The sequence below is a fragment of the Sander vitreus genome, chromosome 13 (genome assembly GCF_031162955.1).
Source record: "Sander vitreus isolate 19-12246 chromosome 13, sanVit1, whole genome shotgun sequence".
In the NCBI taxonomy this organism is placed as follows: domain Eukaryota; kingdom Metazoa; phylum Chordata; class Actinopteri; order Perciformes; family Percidae; genus Sander; species Sander vitreus.
Window position 1 is genome coordinate 18,402,997 of NC_135867.1, and position 22,262 is coordinate 18,425,258.

Below are 22,262 nucleotides of genomic sequence, written 5' to 3' on the forward strand. Positions count from 1 at the left end.
TCCTTAGTTGCCATAGTAACGTAGGGTGGCAAACTTTGTAAACATCCCTCCATAGGCTATATTTAAAAAAAATAATTTTATAGTTATATAGTTATTTTAATTAAGTTCCCTTTTTACTCATTTAAGTGTATGCATTTTATTTTGAAATGTGTCTGTGGTGAGCAAAGTTAATATACATCCATGGCATAGGCATACATATTATTAAAGACTGGGCAGAACTTGGCCTTATGTCATAACCAGAAGCATTTCTGTGTATTATATAAGGAAACTGCCTCCCATTTTTGCATTTACAGTTTTATGTGAACTGCCAGACCTTACTCCACAGTATGTTCAGTGTCTCCATCAAAGGTGACAGGAAATGTTTATTATGGCTGGATGCTAGATGTAAACCTCACTTTTGTCATTTTTATACATGGTGTTGTGTTCTCAATGTCATACTAGTGGTTTATATACTGTATGGACACAAAGGGATGTTGAGGATATGCAGCATGTAGGAAAACACTAGATGATATATTGGTATGTTATTTACATCCAGACTGCTGCTGATTCAAATGTGCAGTGCTCATAGCAGAGGGATGAGGCTCTTCACTGGAGTAGTCATCTGCTGTGGTCAGTAACATACGTTTGGTTTATGTGTTAAGCTTTCAGTCTTCAACTGTAATTCTCTAATTTGCAGCCAGTGAGACATCAGTAAACATTTACCCTGACACACCTTCATAAAAAGATAAAACATTAGCAAAGATAAGCAATTTATACTGTAGTTTAACTGTTTATGCAAAGCTTAATATTATCTTGTCTTACAGGACAGTAGACTCAATTTATCAACAGCATTTTATTAGCCAATACATAAAGCAGAGTTACAATCATCAGTTTCAAATTTTCTACAAAGAAAAGTCAAGAAATGTAGAAAGCCTAGTAGTGTTTGTAATGTTAATATTGTACCCGATAGGTTAAACTCATGATATATTGATCAACCACTTTAACACATGGACCTGAGGATTTGTGGTTAATCAAACTACATAATGCACTTTTACTTAAAGTAGACAGAACTAATATTAGGACCATCATGTCAGAACAGTTTGGGTAATTAATTATGATAAGGCTACACACAATGCCTTATAAACAAGCAGGTAATCATTTAAAAAGAAATTGTTTAACACATTACCCTCACACTCCCGTTTCTGATTCATGATAAAGTGCAGCATCACAGCTGACATCCATTTGATTCAACAGGAAGTTTACTGAACTGTCAGTCTACACCCTGTTAAATACGAATTCCCTTAGCCAATGTAATTAAGAGGTTTACCTACTTATGTCACAGACAACACAACCAGACAAAAAGGTACTAGTTAGACTAGAAATCATGTGTTAAAGAGAATGTGCACATAACATCTTAATATCATACAAGCAGTAGTGGTCTCATTTTAATGGCAGGAAGATTAGATAACTGCTTTTTAAATTGTTCTAAATTACAAAATGTGAAAACTGTGGTTATTTACAAGAAAAAAACTTAAACTTAAATAGAAAAAGAATATTGTACATTACAACCGTTGTGGTTTTGTTAAAAGAAAAAGACCTCTCAGAGACACTCAAATCTATGATCCATGTATGCTCCCACAATGTTTTGGCTTAGATACACAGACTGGCTGATAAGAGAGATGTACTGGAGGGAATTAAGTTGATGGGTCAGTACATGTAATAAAAACATGGCTGTAAAACGTACTAATGTATCCATTTTCCTTATTTACCTAGTACTGGGTATCTGGAGTATCTGTACTCCCAGTGAGTTGATGCCTTTACATGCAGATGCATCATTTGAACAATAGTTCTGTTAGTAGGAGGTGCAGAAAACCAGAAGCACACAGAAACACACTCCAAAACATAGATGGCAAAAATGTCTGAGGCTAAAATGGGTCACTAGCAGCCACAGCTTATTCTATTAAATTAACCTACCAACGTGTGAAAGAGGTCTCATAACCTGTAGTAAATTAATCCTATAACATTGATGTATCTGAGACAGGTCTTGTCAACTCAAACAATCACACTGGTCTATAAAAACTGCAATTTAGGAGAAAATAAAAAGATGTCACTAAAAACTTCAGGAAAATCCCATGCTGAGAGAAAGTTTTCTCCTGTCGTCATTGAAGACTAAACCACGAATGATGACTTCGGTTTGAATTCCCCCTGAACACAAAACATATCAAACATCAGAACTAGAACATTTTTCCTACAGCTCTCAGTCTGTTAAAAAAACTGGACTAAAACTATAGACTGCCCTTAACTAAACAAACATGCTTGACTGTGATATACATCTCTTGGAATAACAGCAATGCTCATACTTACATCTTCATCATCACCACCACCATACAATGATGTTTGCTGGTAGACCACGCTGGGCTTTGGTTTGCTGCAGGGAAAATTAAAAGACTATGGTGAGCTAGTCACAAAGAGAGAAGACCCGTTTATAGATACAATCTGAAGAAACCCTTCATGTCATGGAGGAAATGGTGTTCAGTCAGTCTGGAGCAGCAATGCAGTCTATGGATTATCTGCTAAAGTTAATTAGAAAGTATAAAAAAAGAAAACCCTCTTACCTTTCCTTCTTCTCTGTAAAGAGAAGAACAAAAAAAAACAACGTCATTGGTATAAAGTACTTGAAACATATTTCAAATATGTATAAGTTTGTGATTCGACTCATTTTTGATTGTTGCAGGTTGTAGTATGAAGATTAATGACCAACATGTTACTTTTTCAATAAACTTTGTGCTGGTAATGTGTGGGAGTTGACAACCTTCTCTAAAAAGGTCCCATTGCATGAAAATTTCACTTTGAGGTTTTTTAACATTAATATGACTTCCCCTAGCCTGCCTATGGTCCCCCAGTGGCTAGAAATGGCACTAGGTGTAAACCGAGCCCTGGGTATCCTGCTCTGTCTGAGAAAATGAAAGCTCAGATGGGCCGATCAAAAAGGGAAAGGTTACCTCCCCTTTCTCTGCTTTGCCCGCCCAGAGAATTTGGCCCGCCCATGAGAGAGAGAGAGACATCATAAAATGCAAACAAGCGAAGCATGGCAGTTGGTCAAGGCCACACCCCCCCCCACCTCTCTCCTCCTCAATAGCATTTAAAGCTACAGACATAGAAATGGCACATCCGAAGGAAAGCTCATTGTGGGACTGGCTCTAGTGGCTGTAATTCTGCACCAAGGCTGAATTTCGGAAGACTTCAGATACAGTACTAGGGGACCACTAAGGCCTATATAAAAGCATCCAAAAAGCAGCATGTCATAGGACGTTTAACTTGTTAAAATAGAAGAAATCATTTCACTATTCAGATAAGTTTCTGGTAATGTCAACACTCATAGTCAGGATACTGATGATCACAGTAAATGCTATGTTAATATAATGTAGAAAACTCACTGGGCAGGTATCCTTTCTTGTTGGCATACCAAATGCCAAGTGCCAGCAGGATCACTAGCAGCAGAGCCACTATTACCCCAGCAACAATTCCTCCAGTGTTTAAGTCACCTTGAAGAAAACATCACATTTTGAGGTTCATTAGTTGAATTACAGTCAAACATTGTGGTGTGGTAAAAACAGAAAAAATAAACTCTAAACTGTTGTAGCACTCAAATGATGAAAAGAAAATGTAAATGAGAGTTGTATCATACATTGGTTCCTACAATGCAGCTAAACCTGTTTACTATCCTTGATGTGTTGGCATGCAGCAGTCCACACCAGCTGAAACTGGTTTAAGATTACAGTCTCTAAGAACACGTGGGCTTAGGCTAAAGCATGTTTTTAACATTAAAGAGAAAAGTACTTACGGGCTTCCATGTTCATGGCTGCACAGCGCTGAGGAGGACCAACACTGTTGAAAGCCTCACAGAAGTACTGACCTGAGTCCATCTTGGTTACAGCCGGAAACTCCTGAAGAGACAGACAAGGGTCTATTTTTAATTTTAAAGGCGACCATAGCTGTTTCAGTAACAATGGTGCCAAAGTAATAGGTCGTAGCTGACCAGGTTGCCATTGACTGCATTTAGCAGGTAGGTGGCATTTTGGAAGCCAGAAATCTTCTTAGGTTCAGCAGGCAGAAGGATGCCATTTTTGTACCAGTTGTATTGGGACGGAGGTGAGCCATCAACGTCATGGCAGGACAACAGGGCCACCCCGCCCGTCGTCACTGAGGTGGGGACCCTACACAGGGGCGGAGATGGACTCACTGCGGGACATAACATTCAGTTTTCAGCTGTACGCCATGTAAAGTAATACACAACCTCTGTTCCAGTACATAAACTTCAGACAAAGAAGTTTACATCACAAATGCATTTATATCTGGGTGGATACAAATGAAAAGCTGTGTTTGCAGAATGTTAATACAAAAGATCTTTACCCAGAACAGTCAGCTTCACTTCGACTTCCCCAAACTGGCTGGTGCTGCCAGTCACCTCACAGTAATACACTCCATTATCAGTGCGGGTCACTTTGGAGAATCTCAGATTACTACCGTACATCGTCACTCGGCTGGCATACGGCGCTGTGGAAGAACGGCAGCATTATGGAACAGACTCAAACGCATCACGTGACTTATTGACATAAAATGCGTTGCTGCCATCACATTTTGCAGGATCACTTTTAGCTGACATATGTGTCACCTAAATGTGTCTGCAACTGCACAATGCATTTAGGAATTAGGTCATATATACAGTTTGGGCCACAAGGACAACAACTTTGAAAACCATTATGGATTTTTTTGGAAATAATTTTTTGGTAGGATCATTTAAAACTGGTTGAGATATGTTCAAAATAGGTACTGGTGGCCCAGGAAGGAATCCAGGAGATAACACTGATCAGTTCTTTCTTGACCCAATTTTGAACCAAATGTCATTAAAATCTTTTAAAGTAGTTTTTGAGATATCCTAACTAACAGAGAGACAGACAAACAAGATCAACAACAAAAACTTCCTTGGTGGGAAAAGAAACTGACATTTGTTAACATGCTTCAAAAAGGACACAAACAAAGATTGTCAAACTACTTACCTGTTGGTTTCCCATCAAAGACCACATACGACTGTGAGCCTTTTAGGTCCTTAAATTTCCACTCAACTCTAGGGCTTGAACCGAAGTCGGCTGAATACGTGCACGTAAGATCAGTCCCTGAAATAGCAGAGTTCAATTACAAAATATGTAATACGAAATAAAAATGATTTAAAAAAAAAAAAAATGCAATTCTGAAATTTGTCCCTCTTAAGCTTGCACATTTACTGCATGATCGTTAAGATTTTGAAAACAACCTCTTAGGCCATCATAAGTTACAATCACAGGCATTCTTTACTCCAGTGATAAGACATTTAAAAATGACCTTACAACCTTAAAATATCAGCATTTTGAGTAGTTAAGTCCTCCGCAAACTTCCTAATAAACAGATACGATCGATCAGATTTGAAACCAAACATGCAAAATTATGGGAAATTATCACAGGGGAGCTTAGGTCACGTTAAAAAATAGATGCAAGAAACAGGTGGGGAATATGCCGCTCCAAATACAACACCACTATACAGCATCACCAGCTCCCCCCAAACTGGAGAAAATCTAAATCGGTGTGAATCAAAATGCTGGAACTTACTTCCCTTAAGGCGACACAACTTATACACAGAGGTGTTCTAAAAATACGTATGATGTAGGTGTGCTATCTAACCTTGTTTAACAGGTTACAAAAATGATATTTATGTTGCCATGCAAGTCAAAGGACCCTGTGCATGTGCCGAACGTAACTACAATGTAGCAGATGTACTGGAGATTGACTTAAAAAAAAAAAGAAAAAAAAAAAAAAAAACCTACAGCCAGTTATATTCTCCGTTTTAGTAACACACATTTAGCAGAGCCATTTCCACTGCAAAACTTTCTCTACATTCTCTATGGCACGTTTCCACCAAACACATGTAGCCACACGCTAATGCCAGGGAAAGCTGTAATCTTGGCTGCAAATGTTAATTTCTCCCAAATTCCAGGTCACATTCCAGCTGGAACATGTCCAGTTGTGTAGTATTTGGTTTAGAAGCCTTTATCGATGATTTGACAGTAAAGTGCTGCTATATTCCATTACAATCCACTGCTAACTGGATGTAACTACATGCTAACACCAGGGAAAGCTGTAATCTTGGCAGCCAATGTTGTTAATTTCGCTTAAAGTTTGTGTCACATTCCTGCTGGAGCATTACTGGTTGTGTAGTATTTGGCTTAGAGGCCTACAGTGGTGTGAAAAAGTGTTTGCCCCCTTCCTCATTTCCTGTTCCTTTGCATGTTTGTCACACTTAAGTGTTTCGAACATCAAACCAATTTAAACAAAAGTCAAGGACAACACAAGTAAACACAAAATGCAATTTGTAAATGAAGGTGTTAATTATTAAAAGGTGAAAAAAAATCCAAACCATCATGGCCCTGTGTGAAAAAGTGATTGCCCCCTAAACCTAATAACTGGTTGGGCCACCCTTAGCAGCAACAACTGCAACCAAGCGTTTGCGATAACGTGCAATGAGGCTTTTACAGCGTCCTAGAGGAATTTTGGCCCACTCATCTTTGCAGAATTGTCCTAATTCAGTTACATTAGAGGGTTTTCGAGCATGAACGGCCTTTTTTAAGGTCATACCACAACATCTCAATAGGATTCAGGTCAGGACTTTGGCTAGGCCACTCCAAAGTCTTCATTTAGTTTTTTCTTCAGCCATTCGGTGGTGGACTTGCTGGTGTGTTTAGGATCATTGTCCTGCTGCAGAACCCAAGTTCGTTTCAGCTTGAGTACACGAACAGATGGTCGGACATTCTCCTTCAGGATCTCTTGGTAGACAGCAGAATTCATAGTTCCTTTTATCACGGCAAGTCTTCCAGGTCCTGAAGCAGCAAAACAGCCCCAGACCATCACACTACCACCACCATATTTTTACAGTTGGTATAATGTTCTTTTTATGAAATGCAGTGTTCCTTCTACGCCAGATATACTTGGACACACACCTTCCAAAGAGTTCCACTTTTGTCTCATCGGTCCACAGAATGTTGTCCCAAAAGTCTTGGGGATCATCAAGATGTGTTCTGGAGAAATTGAGACAAGCTTTGATGTTCTTTTTGCTCAGCAGTGGTTTTCTCCTTGGAACTCTGCCATGCAGGCCATTTTTTGCCCAGTCTTTTCCTGATGGTGGAGGCATGAACGCTGACCTTAACTGAGGCAAGTGAGGCCTGCAGTTCTTTGGACGTTGTTGTGGGGTCTTTTGTGACCTCTTGGATGAGTCGTCGCTGCGCTCTTGGGGGTAATTTTGGGCGGCCGGCCACTCCTGGGAAGGTTCACCACTGTTCCATGTCTTCGCCATTTGTGGATAATGGCTCTCACTGTGGTTCGCTGGATTCCCAAAGCTTTGGAAATGGCTTTATAACCCTTTCCAGACTGATAGATCTCAATTACTTTCTTTCTCAATTGTTCCTGAATTTCTTTGGGTCTCGGCATGATGTGTAGCTTTTAAGGATCTTCTGGTGGACCTTACTGTGTCAAGCAGCTCCTATTTAAGTGATGCCTTGATTGTGAACAGGTGTGGCAATAATCAGGCCTGGGTGTGGCTAGAGAAATTGAACTCAGGTGTGGACAACCACAGTTATAGTATGTTTTAACAAGGGGGGCAATCACTTTTTCACACAGGGCCATGATGGTTTGGATTTTTTTTCTCCTTTAATAATAAACACCTTCATTTACAAATTGCATTTTGTGTTTACTTGTGTTGTCCTTGACTTTTGTTTAAATTGGTTTGATGTTCGAAACACTTAAGTGTGACAAACATGCAAAGGAACAGGAAATGAGGAAGGGGGCAAACACTTTTTCACACCACTGTATGTGATTTGTGACAGTAGAAAGTATTTACTCCATTGCAGTCAGTCTCCGGCTGCAACGGACTGTACGCTTTAAAAGTTGCTGCTGATAATGACCCAACATTTCCTGATTTTGCTGCTTGTTAATAAACGTTTTTAAATAAAATAACGGGTGACTTTTATTGTGAAGAATTTATATGAAATGTTCCAGTTTTACAGCTGCTGCTTTGACCAGACTCTTTGCAACTTTAGAACAGGTATGTCTGTAGTAATATCCTACATATTCGTGAATGTGGGGACGTTTTATAAAACTAAATAAGGTTATTGCATACCAGCAGTTGCCATTTCCAGGCAACCGTGGGCCAGAGAGCTCCAGACAGCTGGGGATATAAGAGCAGGCAGCACCAGAACAAAAACAGAGACATCTCGCCAATGATAACATCCAAAACACATACACTCACTCATGCTACGTTCAGACTGCAGGCAAAAGTGGCCCAAATCTGATCAGATTTAGACCACTTCCATATGTGGTCCTGAATCAGACCCAGGTCAGATTTTTTTCAACGCGGCCGCAGTGTGAACAACCAAGGCGGATTTGATGCGACTTTTACTTCAATCTACATTTGTCACAATTATGCGCCGGCGGGAGCCCTAAACAGACCATAAAATTAAAAACATGACTAGGCCTACAAAATGGAGACCAGTGATGGAGCAAGTCAATGGAGGGTGAGTGAGGCTTCATCTCTGCATCCACACAGACCTCTGTAATGAATTTGCAGCCATAGCCCCTCAAAAGGCCAAAATAGCCAATTTGGCTCTCTCTCTCTTCATTCTTCTCCTCCTCAGCACGCTCATTAATGTTACGGCTGCCATTACACAAACATTTTGAAAAAAAAGCAAAAATGCTTACTTCCTCCATAACCTCCCCAACTTTAGTGCAACAGCATGCTGCGTCTGAGGTCATTGTTCTTTTGCGTATGCAGGTCAGTTTGAAACCGCAAACAGTTCAATGGAATCTGATATAGGCCACAATTTAAAAAAGTACTGTGGACAGCCAAACAGAAAAAAACAAAAAAAATATATAGGATATGAGCAAAAAGAAATCCAAATTAAGCATTACGACTTGCGGGGTGAACACTAAGTGGTTCATGTGACATACTCTACTATTACTATACTACAAATATATAGCAGTATCTTTTGCCCAGGAGCTTATCGATACTTTAGTATTGACCAGTCCATAACCAGTACAGTACCGGTTCTCTATACCCATCCCTACCCATCAGTAGTCTCAATAGTCTCCTGAGTAACAAGACAACGCCAACCTTCCCATCTTTACTCTTTAGAACAGAGTGAATGTAAAAAGTGGAAACGCAATTACTTTTGGATACTTAAGGCCTACAATGGCTTCTCTACATTCAAAATTATTTTAGATTTTCGGGACTCACCTCCATTCTCTTTCACCTGCACATTGGTGTTGCTGCTGGTGACTGAAAAGCCACTTACACCTGGACAGAGATCAAAACAAAACAATTGGAATTTGAAGCATGCTTTCAATAAAATACATCCTTGTAATTTGCACAGGTGAACAGATATTATAGTAGACTAAACATAATGTGTAAACAGTTTTTTTTCACATTTAAAAAAGTTAATTGCATGACTGAGTCATTGTTTGAGTTTGCTAAGCATGTAAGACCTGCGCGACAGACGTTTACCACAATTAAAAAAAAAAAGGGTGCCGAGTCTAAATTCTCACTTCCTCTAAGTTAAGATACTGCTTTTAATCTTGATGGATATGATAAATTAGTCAGTGACTTCAAAGTCTTCTCTGTGGGTGTAGCAGCAGTAGCCATCCAAAGCAGACACAGCCAGGTTGTAGATACTAGGCTCTCGCTAACATTGTAAAACCAACCTTTAAAAAAAAAAGATAACATAATTTATTATTTATGACATAAGAATAAAAACATATTCCACAAGTGGGTAAATGGAAATCCTAAGTTTTCAAATTGAATTGAGGGCAGCTGGAAGCCTGTCTTTTTCATCTCCCTAATATGAGGTTAAGGCTGGTTCATTGGGAATACAAAAGCACGCTGTTGTAATATTCATAAGGATGAAAATAAGAAGGGGCAGCAGACATGAAGACTGGTAGGACGGAGGAGGATTCCGTTTTGATGGAGATTAGAAGCGGTTCTAAACTTGTTTGTTTTTTTATCAGAAAAGTGTAGTCAACTACATGGAAGACAGACGTTGGTCAAAAACTTAAAAGATAGGAGAAATAAGTGGTAATCAAGCATCAAAATTGACAGCAGCAATTCATTTCATTCAATAATTTTAAATCATTTTTACACAAAAATGTCAAACATTTGCTGGTTCCAACTGCTAAAATGTAAATACTAGATTCCTTCAACTTTCATGGTGGTATATTGAATAGCTGAATGAATAATAACTCCATGTTTTAATTTTATACTGTTGGTTGGACAAAATAAGCAATTTGAAGGAGTCAATTTGCAATAAGAAAATGGAAAAATAGGTTTTATGAATTTGACATTTTATAAACAATTAACCAATGAATTGAGAAAATGGGCAGATGAATGAATATTAAAATGAAAAAAAAAAACAAGATGTATTAACACAATCTAACTGTACTAAGTTTCATTATGGTTAAAAGTACTGTATTACCAATGAATGGAAGGGTGCTCTCAAAGCTCAAATGCTAACAGTATGACATCATATTAAAGATCACACCCATTGTCAAACACAGAGCATGCTGAAGAGTCACAAGCCATCAGGGTGTGGACAAAAATAAAGTGTCTCATTCTTGTCTGCTGAGCAAGACAACTTCTGGTGAAACTGTCAACACTCTGAAAATGGGTCTTTATTTATAAACTTTATTCTTTTTCCTCATATACAATTGACAGTACAGTGTAGTGAAATTCAAACCCATCAAGTATTAGAAGCAGTGGACAGCTATACATACAGCTTCGATCCCAGGCCGAAGGAGCCTGGGATCAAACCGCCAATATTGTGGTTGAGGGGCAACCACTCTACCTCTGAGCCACAGCCACCCCATCAGTAGTGCAGCTAGAACAGAGTCACGAGCGACTAAAGTATTAATGGATGCAGTCAGGGGCCTGTCTGTCACATAATATATGCATCTATTGCACCACTTTGCATTACACTACACTGCCATTACTTTAAGTATTGGGATTTACATGATTTAACTACTACCTTGTTGTCAAGCCTGTGTAAGCTTCAATTACAGGAAACAGCAGCAGGAGCCAGTTAATCTTTAACTGTGTGCAAAGTTGTACAGATGAAAATATACAGATAGCAAGACTTTACATTAATATGTGTACCAACATCATAATATCATTAACTCAAATTTACAAATGATATTTGTATTGTAGATACTTAAATTCAGAGTTCCTCGACACCCTTCAGAAGTTTCTTACAGGCAGTCTCAGCTGAGATCAGGCACCACAGTCACAGTTTTGGTTTGAAAATAAGCATGGATGTAAATGAAACCAGAGCACTCCATGACTTCCTTGTTTGCATACTTTGTGAGTTTCATGGTGGGGGGGGGGGGGAATAATAGTGCGTTCCATTTACCTCAGAACTGAGAAAGCGAAGCTGGGAATGACATCACACCCGAGTTGAATGCATTCCATTTACAAGTTAGATTTTCATTGTTTTTATTAGCTAGGTAAGAGAGCCACAGAAAACTCAATTTAAAAAGCACAATAGTAGATTTCTGTGCTCAGTGCTACAATTTTATAGCATTAAAGTGTCCATTTTATACAGTAGATTATCAATAAAACGGGACATCATTCTGGGGTTCCTTACAAGAAATTCTTACAAAAGATGCCCAAAAGTCCAATTAACTGGTGTTAATCATTACCAGTTGTTCATAAGTATTTTTGTATCCATGTCTTTGTTTCACTGCTAACGACACATATTACTTTTGCTCAGTAGTAGTAATAATAATAATAAATTAACCAATATTCTATACACACGCTCACACACATGCTATTTTGTTTTTAATTCAATACCTTTATTCCCCATTTTTTTTGCTGTTGCTTTATACATGTATGCATTTTTTTATTTTATTAGTTTGTCTCAATTTTATGTTGTCTTATTGTTTTCTCTGTGTTTTGTTCTCTATGATGTTTGAAATTCAAAAATTATTAAAGGTGGAGGCTTCAAATAAGCCCACTGGGATTTTAGCCTCTCCCTGCACTGTATTTGTTTGTTATCTTTGTCATTGGGTACATTTTAAATTGTGCAAATAAACCTAAACATACAAAAATAAAAAGGTCCATCCATCCACAAATAAAAAGCCAAACAATATGAGTGGCAGTTGGATTTGTGAACATAAGTATCTCAAATGTATAGAGCTACTACACTGACAAGTGTGTGGAAAGCTAAACACCTGGGTTGTGTTCACTCACACACACAGTATTGTACGATTGCTTTCTTAATAGGATGCAGTGTAATTCAATTTTTTGGGGGGGCCTACGGTGTGCTCATCTAATTGTGGCATCAGTGAACCTCATTCTGTTTTAACATAAGTCATATCTTTGTGTAAAGGCCACTACAAACAGGAATGTGGAACCACATGTCGCAGACATTCTTCCTACATTTATAATAAAGTTACAATGGCTTTAATTCTTACAAAACAGGTGGCACTAATAAATCTTATAAATCTGTCCACATCTTACACATTTTAGTGGTCACTGGTTTTACAGCTGCGCCAACATTACAGTACATTAGTCCATTTTCTGCTCAATTGCTGTAATTTAAATTTAAAAAGGGACATTGTAGTAAAAGTTTGAAATAACCTGTAATTCTAGACTACAAAAGATAATCCTATTGTACGGTCACTAATGTCAAGTAGGTCCTAAACTCAAATAAGCAGAACAGGCCAACATTTTGTTTCCAGGACTAGGCCCGAGATGCATTTGAGGATGATTAGCAACTGCCAACAGTAGGCCTACATTTACAACATAGGGACAATATTTACAACACATTTACAACATAGGGACAACATATCGGCTTACGTGCAGTTTAGTGTCACAAATTATTTTCCAAAAACTGAGTGTCCCAAATGATGAGGGTCTTATTTGAGACAGGTTAAGGTTAGGGTAGTACAGGTGGTTTTAGCAGGTTCATAATTAAGGACATTGTATGGGGAATTTGGGACACTAAACTGCACGTATACCCTTCATAAAAGTATCACCAAAATCACTCACCTGTCGTGGCGAAGAAGAACAAAGACACCGAAACCAAACCGCTGACAAGCATGCCGACCAATTTGCTCCTTTTCCAGCAACACCACTGCGTCCGTTTTTAAATATACTCCTGGAAAAGGGAACAGAAAGTGCTCAGAAATCTTCCTTACGTCGAATAAACAACTAGGCGCTTAAATGTCCCAACTAATAACACACTGTATCATAGGCTAGTTTCTATCTGCGATTACCGTCTGCTCTCACCTGAGGAGTCCGCCCAGGTGACAACAATATAGGTAACTTCCGGTAATATGATCCTCTTGGGTAGGGACAGAGTGGAAAAACAGGTTTGACTACAACAAAGTTCTTTAAAAGCACGCTTACATGGAGAGGAAACAGTGGCAAGTTGGTCGTTTATTACCCAGACAGAGCAGGACAGGTTGGGTTCAGGTCTTTGAACCCTTCGCCACTGTGACGTTGTTTTTATGGTCGTGTATGTAGGCTACTCTCTTTCAGTTCCTCCTTCACTCTTGATTAGTCAGGAATGAATCAGCAGGGGTTGTAGCCGATTGGTCTGTCCCGAGACCATTGGTCTCTGGCAGCGACATACTGAAAGTCCTAAGAAATCCTAGTTGAGGAAATATGTTTAATTCTCATCAATGCAAGATGTGTGCCAATAAGGCCAGGCAACAATACACTCCAATGGGGCTATTTTCTTCCTTTACTCCTATCAAAATAAAACTTCATACAATTAAAGTATCCATGAAAAGTAACATTTTTGTTTTCCAAGTTTCTTGGAAAAATCTTTATATTGACATTAAGAATTGATTGCACAATCTTGCCTCCAGTTGCTTTCTAAATTCTTTTTTTTTTATTTGCGAACAACCCTTACCTAATGACATTCCCCCACAGATAACATAAGAAGATAGTCAGAATAGCCATCTTAGTCATTAGTAACGTGGTGAGATTACATTTTGCTACCTTGTTGGGCAGGCTTGTGTGCCTCCGTGACCCTGAAGACTATACCGGCGGGGGTTATATTTGCATATTCAAATTCATTTCAAAAGAAACTTGTAATACAAAAAAAGTTACTTTTCATGTATACTTTTACTATGTAAAGTTTTATTGTGGTAGGAGTAAAGGAAACAAATAAGCCTATTTGGGTGTATTTGGGGCATATTCGATTTGCATATTAAAATTAATTTTCAAAGAAACTTGTAATACAAACATTTTTACTTTTCATGTGTACATTCATTGTGTAAAGTTTCATTTTGATTGGAGTAAAGGAATGAAATAGCCCCATTGGGGTGTATTGTTGCCTGGCCTTATTGGCACACATCTCGGATTGATGAGAATTTAACATATTTCCTCAACTAGGATTTTTTAGGACTTTTAGTATGTTGTTCTGGACACCTTATAGAAATGATCTAAGCTGCAAAAAAATCTTTTACAATTAGTCTGTCGTAAAACGCTACTTTTCCTGGACTATTTGTGCCAGTAAGAAGCTGGTCATGACCGCTGTGCCACTGGTCGCGACCAGTGTATTTAGCGCCCCTAGTGGTTGTGACCACTGGTCCGTGCCAGAGACCAGCTGGTCCTGACCACACGAATCTTCATAATCAATAAAAATAACAATAATAATCATAATATATCTGATATAGTGTATTTTATAGACAAAAGATTATGATATCTGACATTTATCCAGCTAACAGTGCTGCCAAAACGACAGGAAAGGGGAGAAAATACTAAAGGCGCTTCACAGACCACAGGGCAGACCACTGAGGAGCTGGTCGCGACCAGTGTCTTTAGCGCCCCTAGTGGTTGTGACCACTGGTCCGTGCCAGAGACCATGGTCCCGGGACAGACGACAGAATCGGCTACAACCCCCTCTCGAATGAATTATGTCCTGAACCATTTGTTTTCTCACATGTCCACACCAAATATTTTGCTCATCCTTGATTTTACAGCAGAAGTGAAACTGTCATGCAGCACCCATAAATCAAAATGATGTGGCATTCTTAAAATGTAAAGCTGTAGTGATCAAATGAACTCGGTCATACTATTCGAAGCTAAATATACGCCAATATACCATAATGATTAATATTACTACTATTATTATTTTAACTTTTAAGTTCAAATATATTATAGTTGCACTATACATTTATGATAAATGTACGTGCAACATTTCATATCAATAATATGTTTCTTTTCTAAGCATGTAAATTTCATTGATTTGTATTAATTAATAACACAATTAATGTCAAAATATTACCACCTGAGCACTTGTGATGTTTCAAGTGTGAAAGTAAACCAGTAGTGCCTTTCTAAACATAGCCGGTTTATATTCACCTGAGTTGGAATTCAGTTGAAAAATGTCTTGTGCAATGTGTTCAGTCCAGTCTGTGAGGAGTGCCTCTATACAATGGGGAACCAGCCAAAAGGAAAATATAACTGTGACCTAACTTTGTGCACACATGTACTTCCTCAGCAAGGCAAAATATTGTCACTCTGTATCTTGTAACTCTGTAGGTGTAGAATTCCACTATGTGATCAAAATTATGTGGACATACTATGGGAGTAAATCTCAGCAGCTAGATTCCTAAATGCTGTGAAAAAAAACCTCCCAGAAGTGTGGAGGCTGTTATATCCACATATTAACGCCCACGGTTTTAGCATGAGATGTTAGACAATTACAAATGGTTGTAACATTCGGGCATCCACATACCTTATTTGGTTGCCCACATACCTTTGGTGATATGGTTTTTAATTTGTCAAGACCTCCATGAAAGAGCAGTGTTTCCTCTATGTTGATTTAGCCGTGGCGGCCTGCCACTGAAGAGTGCACAGAACACATCCATATTTTGAGGATAGTGGGGGTATTGCATCTCTCATTTATGAGGACTGTACTGAGTAGCCACAAAAGTTAATTGTTTTCAGGATATTGTAAGAATGCAAACACATTATTTTAGCCTAACATGCTATTAATCCCTAAACTACCTGCTCAGACACAATACTCTGTTTTTTTTATTTTTTTATTTGGGTGTTGCCTGACTGTAGGGCCTAATCCCTGCAATCATTTTCTTCTTCTTTTTGACACTTTGAAGTACCATCCAATTTGACCCAGGGCTCCCCTCTACAGGACATCAACAGCACCCTCACCTTAACACACAAACTAACTGTGGACATGCATGCTGGAGCTCATGCATTAACACATTTAAATGGTTGGTTAGTTTCATTTAATGAAAATTTGTTATGTTTCAGTTCAGTTTATTGTCATTATACAGTACATAGTACAGCAGTGCTTTTCAGTGCAATTAAATGATTGTGCTTTGGCTATACACCAACTACTCAACTATATATATATATATATATATATATATATAAGTAAAAATCCTTTACATTATCAGAGAAAACATTGCACCATATAAAGCATATTCAGTGGCCATGTATAAATAGAACCTTGTGGATCTGATTAAACGTATAGCTTTCAGAAACATACTGTATATTTATGACAACAAGCCTCGGCTGAACATGGATCATGTGTTTCAGGCACAAGTGAAAGGCAAAGTAAAAACTGAGTTTGTGTTTTGGTTTTTCTTTGTCACGATAATAGAGGTACTTTATACATTGTCTCCTCATAATAGAATAGAATACAGACTTTATTGCTCATGCATCTATTAGTAGTCAGTCAAAAACAGTTTAAAAGTTTTTTGTTTCTCTGCTTGCCATTAAAGCAAACCGTGCCAAAGCTATCTTTGTTGCCCTACCCAGTTCTTATCGACTAATACAACGCAATCTTGGGCCTGTGCGGCGCAAGGTCGCCTCAGTCTGCCCTCATCATTTGGCAGCCAAGAAGAAGACACAGGGGACAGATTTCAGTCAGGTAAGATAGATTGCTTACCTTAAAGAGTGATGATACTCAGATACTCAATAATGTCACATTGCGGAGCGCAACATTTCATCACTTTTGAGCTGGGGAAATTTAAATTGCTAGATGGTTTAGCAGTTTTCAACTCTCTTTAAAATCCCTCTGATTGGCAGTCCTCGTATATAGTTCTTCCTTTCTTGTTATTAAGACTAAAGGCTCAGCTAAATATCTTTTATTACGTTTAATAAAATTACTAAAATTATTGAATGTAGATATTGAATATTACAGAATATAGACTTTCAGTTTAAGACAAAGTCACATTCATGCTTTTTACTCATCACCCTGTTAGACACATCTGTCAGAAATCAAGATCTATCCAACAGATTTGTACTGCACATTTCAATAACTGCTTATATGTGAGAGTATAAAGTGTATGCAGTTAAGTAGTATGTGTGCTTAGTATTGATTGTATGATGCAGAGTTAGCAGGCCTGTGACATACTAAATATATCCTGTACGTTCATTCAGTTCAACCCATTGCACTTTGTGCATACACACAACTTCAGGAGGGTCTAACAGCAGTCACCAGATGATTATGGGTGCAGTGTTAACGTATGCAGCAGTTTGGCGCCTTGTTCACAGCCAGTGAATTTCCAGCAGCATGGGAAGTGTCATCAAGGTCAGTAGTAGGCCACTGCAGCTTTGTAATAGGACACTCCACGCTGAGCACGGGAGGAGGAGCTCTGTAATAAGAAAAGTAATGCAGATTCAGAAGGAGGAGCATTTTGTTTGGCAGTCACTCAAATGTTTTCTTTTTGTAAAATAACAGGATGTGCACAGCTGTGGTAAACAATTGCCATGAGCACAAGCAGCTTACTTTTCTCAACTACTGAGGTTTTGGATGCTGTGCCTGAGTCGGCAAATTTGATGTTGCAGGTGAAGTTGGACTTGCCGTTGGGCAGGTTTTTAAACAGCAGGCGACAGATGTTGCCCGGGAAGATGCGGACTCTGGCGCGCTTCTTAAAGGGGGCATGCTGCTCCTCATCTGGGTCGGTGGTGTCAAAGAGTCTTTCGCCGTTTGTATACTTGCAAAATGGTTCTGGTGACTCAGCGGGAAGCGCATATTTGCAATCCATCCTGAGGTGGTGCTCATCTATTGAGCAGTAGTTTAACTGAATCACTTTCTGGGCTGACGCAAAGCCTATGTGTAGTATAACACAGAGAGATGAGCAGATATTTACCAACATTAAAAAAAATCACTCGGAGTTGAGAGTATAATTCATAATGAAAGGGAAAAAAACATGCAAATATTAGAAAATAGGTTCTCGATTCACATACTTACCAAAAAGGAAAATTGTGGCAAGGAAGAACATTCTCCCAACTTTCCTGCAACAACAAAAAAAGAAATTTAATAAAACAGTCAGCGCAAGGTAACACCAGGCAATTACTATACACTAGAACCAAACAGCTAGCCTATTTACTTTGCTGTCATGTCTTTACATTATTGAGGTTCAAATCAAATGAAGCTGACTGTGCTGTAATGAGCGGGGTCAGATTTCAGAGACATGAATGCCACACTTTCTCAGAGGTTACTGTAGAACAGTCACTGTACCATAATACTCAACAACTGAGATACAATACAGCCTCACTGTTTTTACGCTGCAAAGACATGAACTGCAAACTTCACTGGAGAATTGCCAACATTGACACATTTCTGTGCTTAACCTCCCTCCAGTCAAACATGCTGATTACGGTATTTGCCTGCTTTTATTTAATATGTTAAAAAAATATACAAAGCAGTTCAGCTCTTTTTTGTTTGCTTGATGCAAAGCTACTCTCGCCTTCATTCACATATTTGCTTTAGTGCTGACTCCAGTGTTAAGCCTAATATTTCATCCAGACTTAAAGAAAAGCATTGTACATAGCACAGTTCAATATTTTGCCATAGCTCAGACCCAGCAAATAATAGTATATGAATCATTCTCACCTTGTCTGGTGCAGTTTGAGCTACCCAGTGCTCTGCAGTGTGATGCCAGGTGTAGTATACAGTAGAGGTCGGCTTATAGAAGAAACAGAGGAGAGAGGGAGGGGAGAGGGACAGAGAGGGAGGGGAGTGGGGAGAGAGAAGGGGGGAGAAAATGCTGCTCCAGTGGACTTTGGGGACATTTCTCAGTATTGTATAAGGATTTGTATTGATTTCTACCCTCTGTTTTACCACAGGACAGAGGATCACATTTAATCTACAAACCTCTAGCCTCATATTAAAAGATTGAATTCAGGCTGAATGAGAAAGAAACAGAAAATGTTGTGATGAGGGTTTGATTAGCTGAGACACCTCAGCTGTTGTTTCCTCATTCAGTGTGCGAGTTCAATATGTGTCAGCAGTTTCTCAGCTCCTTTTGCCAACATAAATTAAAATATATACATATAAAACACAAATACGCTGATAATTTATTTCAACTAATGTATTGAAGATCTATACTGCGTTGACATCTGCATAAAAAAACATTATTAGGAAAACAAAAGAACACATGGATATGTGTCTGAGTATATTCTGCTAATAGGCGTATCATTTATAACTACATAAATATTACATTAACAGTAAAAGGGATGAATTAGCCTATTAAGAGGGCTAGGTATGTCAAAGCTGCAGCTGATCTAGAGGAAGTCCACACTTAATTTGAAAGCTGGGACAGGGGACCGGTTTAAAAGGGACACAGCGGAGTAACATGGCCCAAGTCTGTCTTACTCCTTACCAGATGTTGGCTGTGAAGCACCGTTTTGTTGTTTGCAACCGAAATAGGATGATGAAGATAAGATCTGAGGTGTTTTAGTGTGTATTCTTTTTAGAAATCTAAATCCATAATGCATGTCATTTTCACATATGGATATATAAATGATGTAACATTGGCTTGTGTTGCCTGAAAAACATTAAGAACAACCACAATTCCAGCTTGTCAAATCCACTGAGCTAGACCCACTGTTTCCTCTGTATCTTCTCACTGTATCCTCTTCACACTGCTCATCCATTTAGTCAAGGTCCTTCCTGGACAGTTGCTGAACAACTGCCACACTGAAGCAGTCTCCCAGGACAGTGACAGAAGGGTTGCAGAGCTCTCTGAAAGGCACAAACCACAGCAAGCGGTGAAAGCAGAGCATATCTGCCATTTTACACACTGTACTTAATATGTCAACACTACATTTTTTTGTTCCAATTTTGTCTCCTCCCTTTTGACTTTTAAAAGCAGATACAGCAGATGTAGTGATCCCTGCCAAAAGTATTCATTAAAGATTCTGTAGCTGTGATCCCTGCTGCTCCTCTGCTGGATGCTGCTGACGATACACTGCAGATGAAACACGGAGCCATCACCTATTCATCTTCATTGATGTACACTGTAGTACTATACTACCATTAAACCATTATATTATCAAACAGCACCAAGTATTCATTAAGTCACTACTTTTTAATTCCATGTACTTTTCCAGTTATTTGAAGGAAAAAAAACAGTTTGGCATAGTTGTTATTTCTGCATTTATAAGAAAGGGTTGTCCAACTAAAATATCGTAAGAATGCTCCATCTTCTGCATTAGCCTAAATCTTTCTTTATGTAAAAAAAAAAGCTTTATTTTTAAAGGAAATGATTATTCACAACAGCCCACTTCATTTACTGTAAGCAGGAAAACTGGACAAGTAGAATACTGATACTAAAACCGATACTAATACATTGTTATACATTCACAGTATCTAGTTCAGACATGTCTGACACATGAACACACAGCACACAGTGGGGTCTCTGACTTTTAGCTAGTCTGCATAGTAGACCTCCCCATCAGCCCCCATACACAACAGCTGGGATGCTTTGTTAGGGACCATCAATAAATGACGGTTTAAATGATATGTTACAAAATGTTTTTTCTCATTCCTCCATGTTTCCTTGACTGATTCAAGTTAATAATAATTAATGGATTCATATTAAATATATACTAAAGATTATTTTCATTATGAAAGGTGTTATTGCTGTATTTGTGTTTTTTTTTTCAGGCAAATAAAATGCAGGGGTGACCCGTTTTTTAAAATATTTATTTGTATTATTTTTAACTTTTAAACGAGAATTGCATTTTCTTCAATAACTTCCATCCTATTTTTGTTCGTCTTTAAATATGTATATATCCTATGGATATGGGCATCCATGTGCCTTCATATTTTCTTTTCACTTTTGTATTCTTCTGCATACCAATACCAAACAATATTGGACATTAGTCTACATATGAATATGTTTATGTAAAAGATTTTTCCCCCAGTAGCTTATTAAATGTCCCACTGACCCAAAATACAGTGTAAAGACACTGCATGAGTGTATTCTCATCTGCAGCCTGCATTGGACTGCAAACAGAGCAGCACATCCAGGCCCACTATTATTGTACCAGTTGGATACAGTAATATACGGTGTAATTCACACTCTGTTTGCATGTTTCCTTTTTGTCACTATGTGGATTGAAATATTTTTATGTTTTTCTGCTTTAATCAGTGATGGTATTCTGGGGCTGCATTCGCAACTTTCTAATGATGTCCCATATTGATCCATTCACATTTGAAGAAAAAAAAAATCCCTCCTGCTGCTCAGCAGGTACTAGGTAAACTACAGTGCATTTGTACATGTGCATAAACAACAACAAAGAAAATGTTATAACAGGAAGATCATTTGGCAGTCATTGTTGTTTCTGTGTCTCTAATGCGACCAAGATTGCAGTGGAGACACTACTGCAGAGGTATACAGTAGGTCAATTAGGCTTATGTTAACTTTCAATAAGCTAAAACGGAGTGGTATCAACGTGGATGGGACACATTTAGAATAAAGTTTACTGTCAAACTTATGGCTTCAGAGTTGCTGTACCCATAAGATGTTTGAATTTCTTGCACCTGCACCTTTATTTTTCACACTAGATGTCACCAAAACAGTGCTGTAGCCTATTTGTCATATTTGTGGTGTTGCTTCCAGTTTCTATCCTGCAGAGGGAACTCTTCTTTTGCACCAAGAACTTACAGTTCCCCTAAAACAATAACCTGGATGGGAGTAGTGGTATGAAAAGCAAATTGAATATTGCCTTTATGTATAAAGTTCCAGTTCTCCCAACTGTTTAATTTATAAACTCCAAAGTAAAGACTTCCCATCCTCGTCCTGCTTGAATCACACATGACGGTCTAATGAGCATCAAATCTCTGGTCAGAGCTGTAACGTTGCTCCCTGATAAATTAAAGTGAAATTAATTTCCCTGCTCCTGGATCCCTGCTGTGCAATGAGGGTATGGTCTTTTAAGG

At 38.4% G+C, this 22,262-nt stretch overlaps 1 protein-coding gene across 4 annotated transcripts; it reads right to left on the bottom strand.

Moving 5' to 3' along the window:
- Positions 1-1,988: 1,988 nt before the first annotated feature.
- On the bottom strand, positions 1,989-13,478 carry f11r.1 (F11 receptor, tandem duplicate 1). 4 transcript variants are annotated; one of them, XM_078265488.1, is made up of 11 exons: positions 13,460-13,478; positions 13,100-13,208; positions 9,299-9,358; positions 5,040-5,156; positions 4,393-4,536; positions 4,019-4,221; positions 3,824-3,926; positions 3,417-3,524; positions 2,595-2,607; positions 2,344-2,407; positions 1,989-2,184 (listed from the first exon to the last, which is right to left on the bottom strand). In XM_078265488.1, the coding sequence occupies exons 2-11, from the start codon at positions 13,149-13,151 to the stop codon at positions 2,149-2,151; spliced, it is 900 nt and encodes a 299-aa protein (XP_078121614.1). In that variant the 5' UTR covers positions 13,152-13,208; positions 13,460-13,478; the 3' UTR covers positions 1,989-2,148. The 4 variants fall into 4 exon arrangements, with proteins under 4 accessions (XP_078121614.1, XP_078121613.1, XP_078121612.1 ...); XM_078265487.1 differs by lacking the exon at positions 13,460-13,478 and adding an exon at positions 13,340-13,386; XM_078265486.1 differs by lacking the exon at positions 13,460-13,478 and adding an exon at positions 13,327-13,375.
- Positions 13,479-22,262: the final 8,784 nt, after the last annotated feature.

What these genes read in the sequence shown, in the direction of transcription:
- f11r.1 (XM_078265488.1), bottom strand. Translation starts at nt 13,151, where the DNA reads ATGCTTGTCAGCGGTTTGGTTTCGGTGTCTTTGTTCTTCTTCGCCACG. An exon ending in CTTTGATGGGAAACCAACAG is followed by an intron (nt 4,537 to 5,039) that starts GTAAGTAGTTTG and finishes GTTCTTCCACAG; the next exon opens with CGCCGTATGCCAGCCGAGTG. An exon ending in AGCCATGAACATGGAAGCCC is followed by an intron (nt 3,525 to 3,823) that starts GTAAGTACTTTT and finishes GTTTTCTTCAAG; the next exon opens with GTGACTTAAACACTGGAGGA.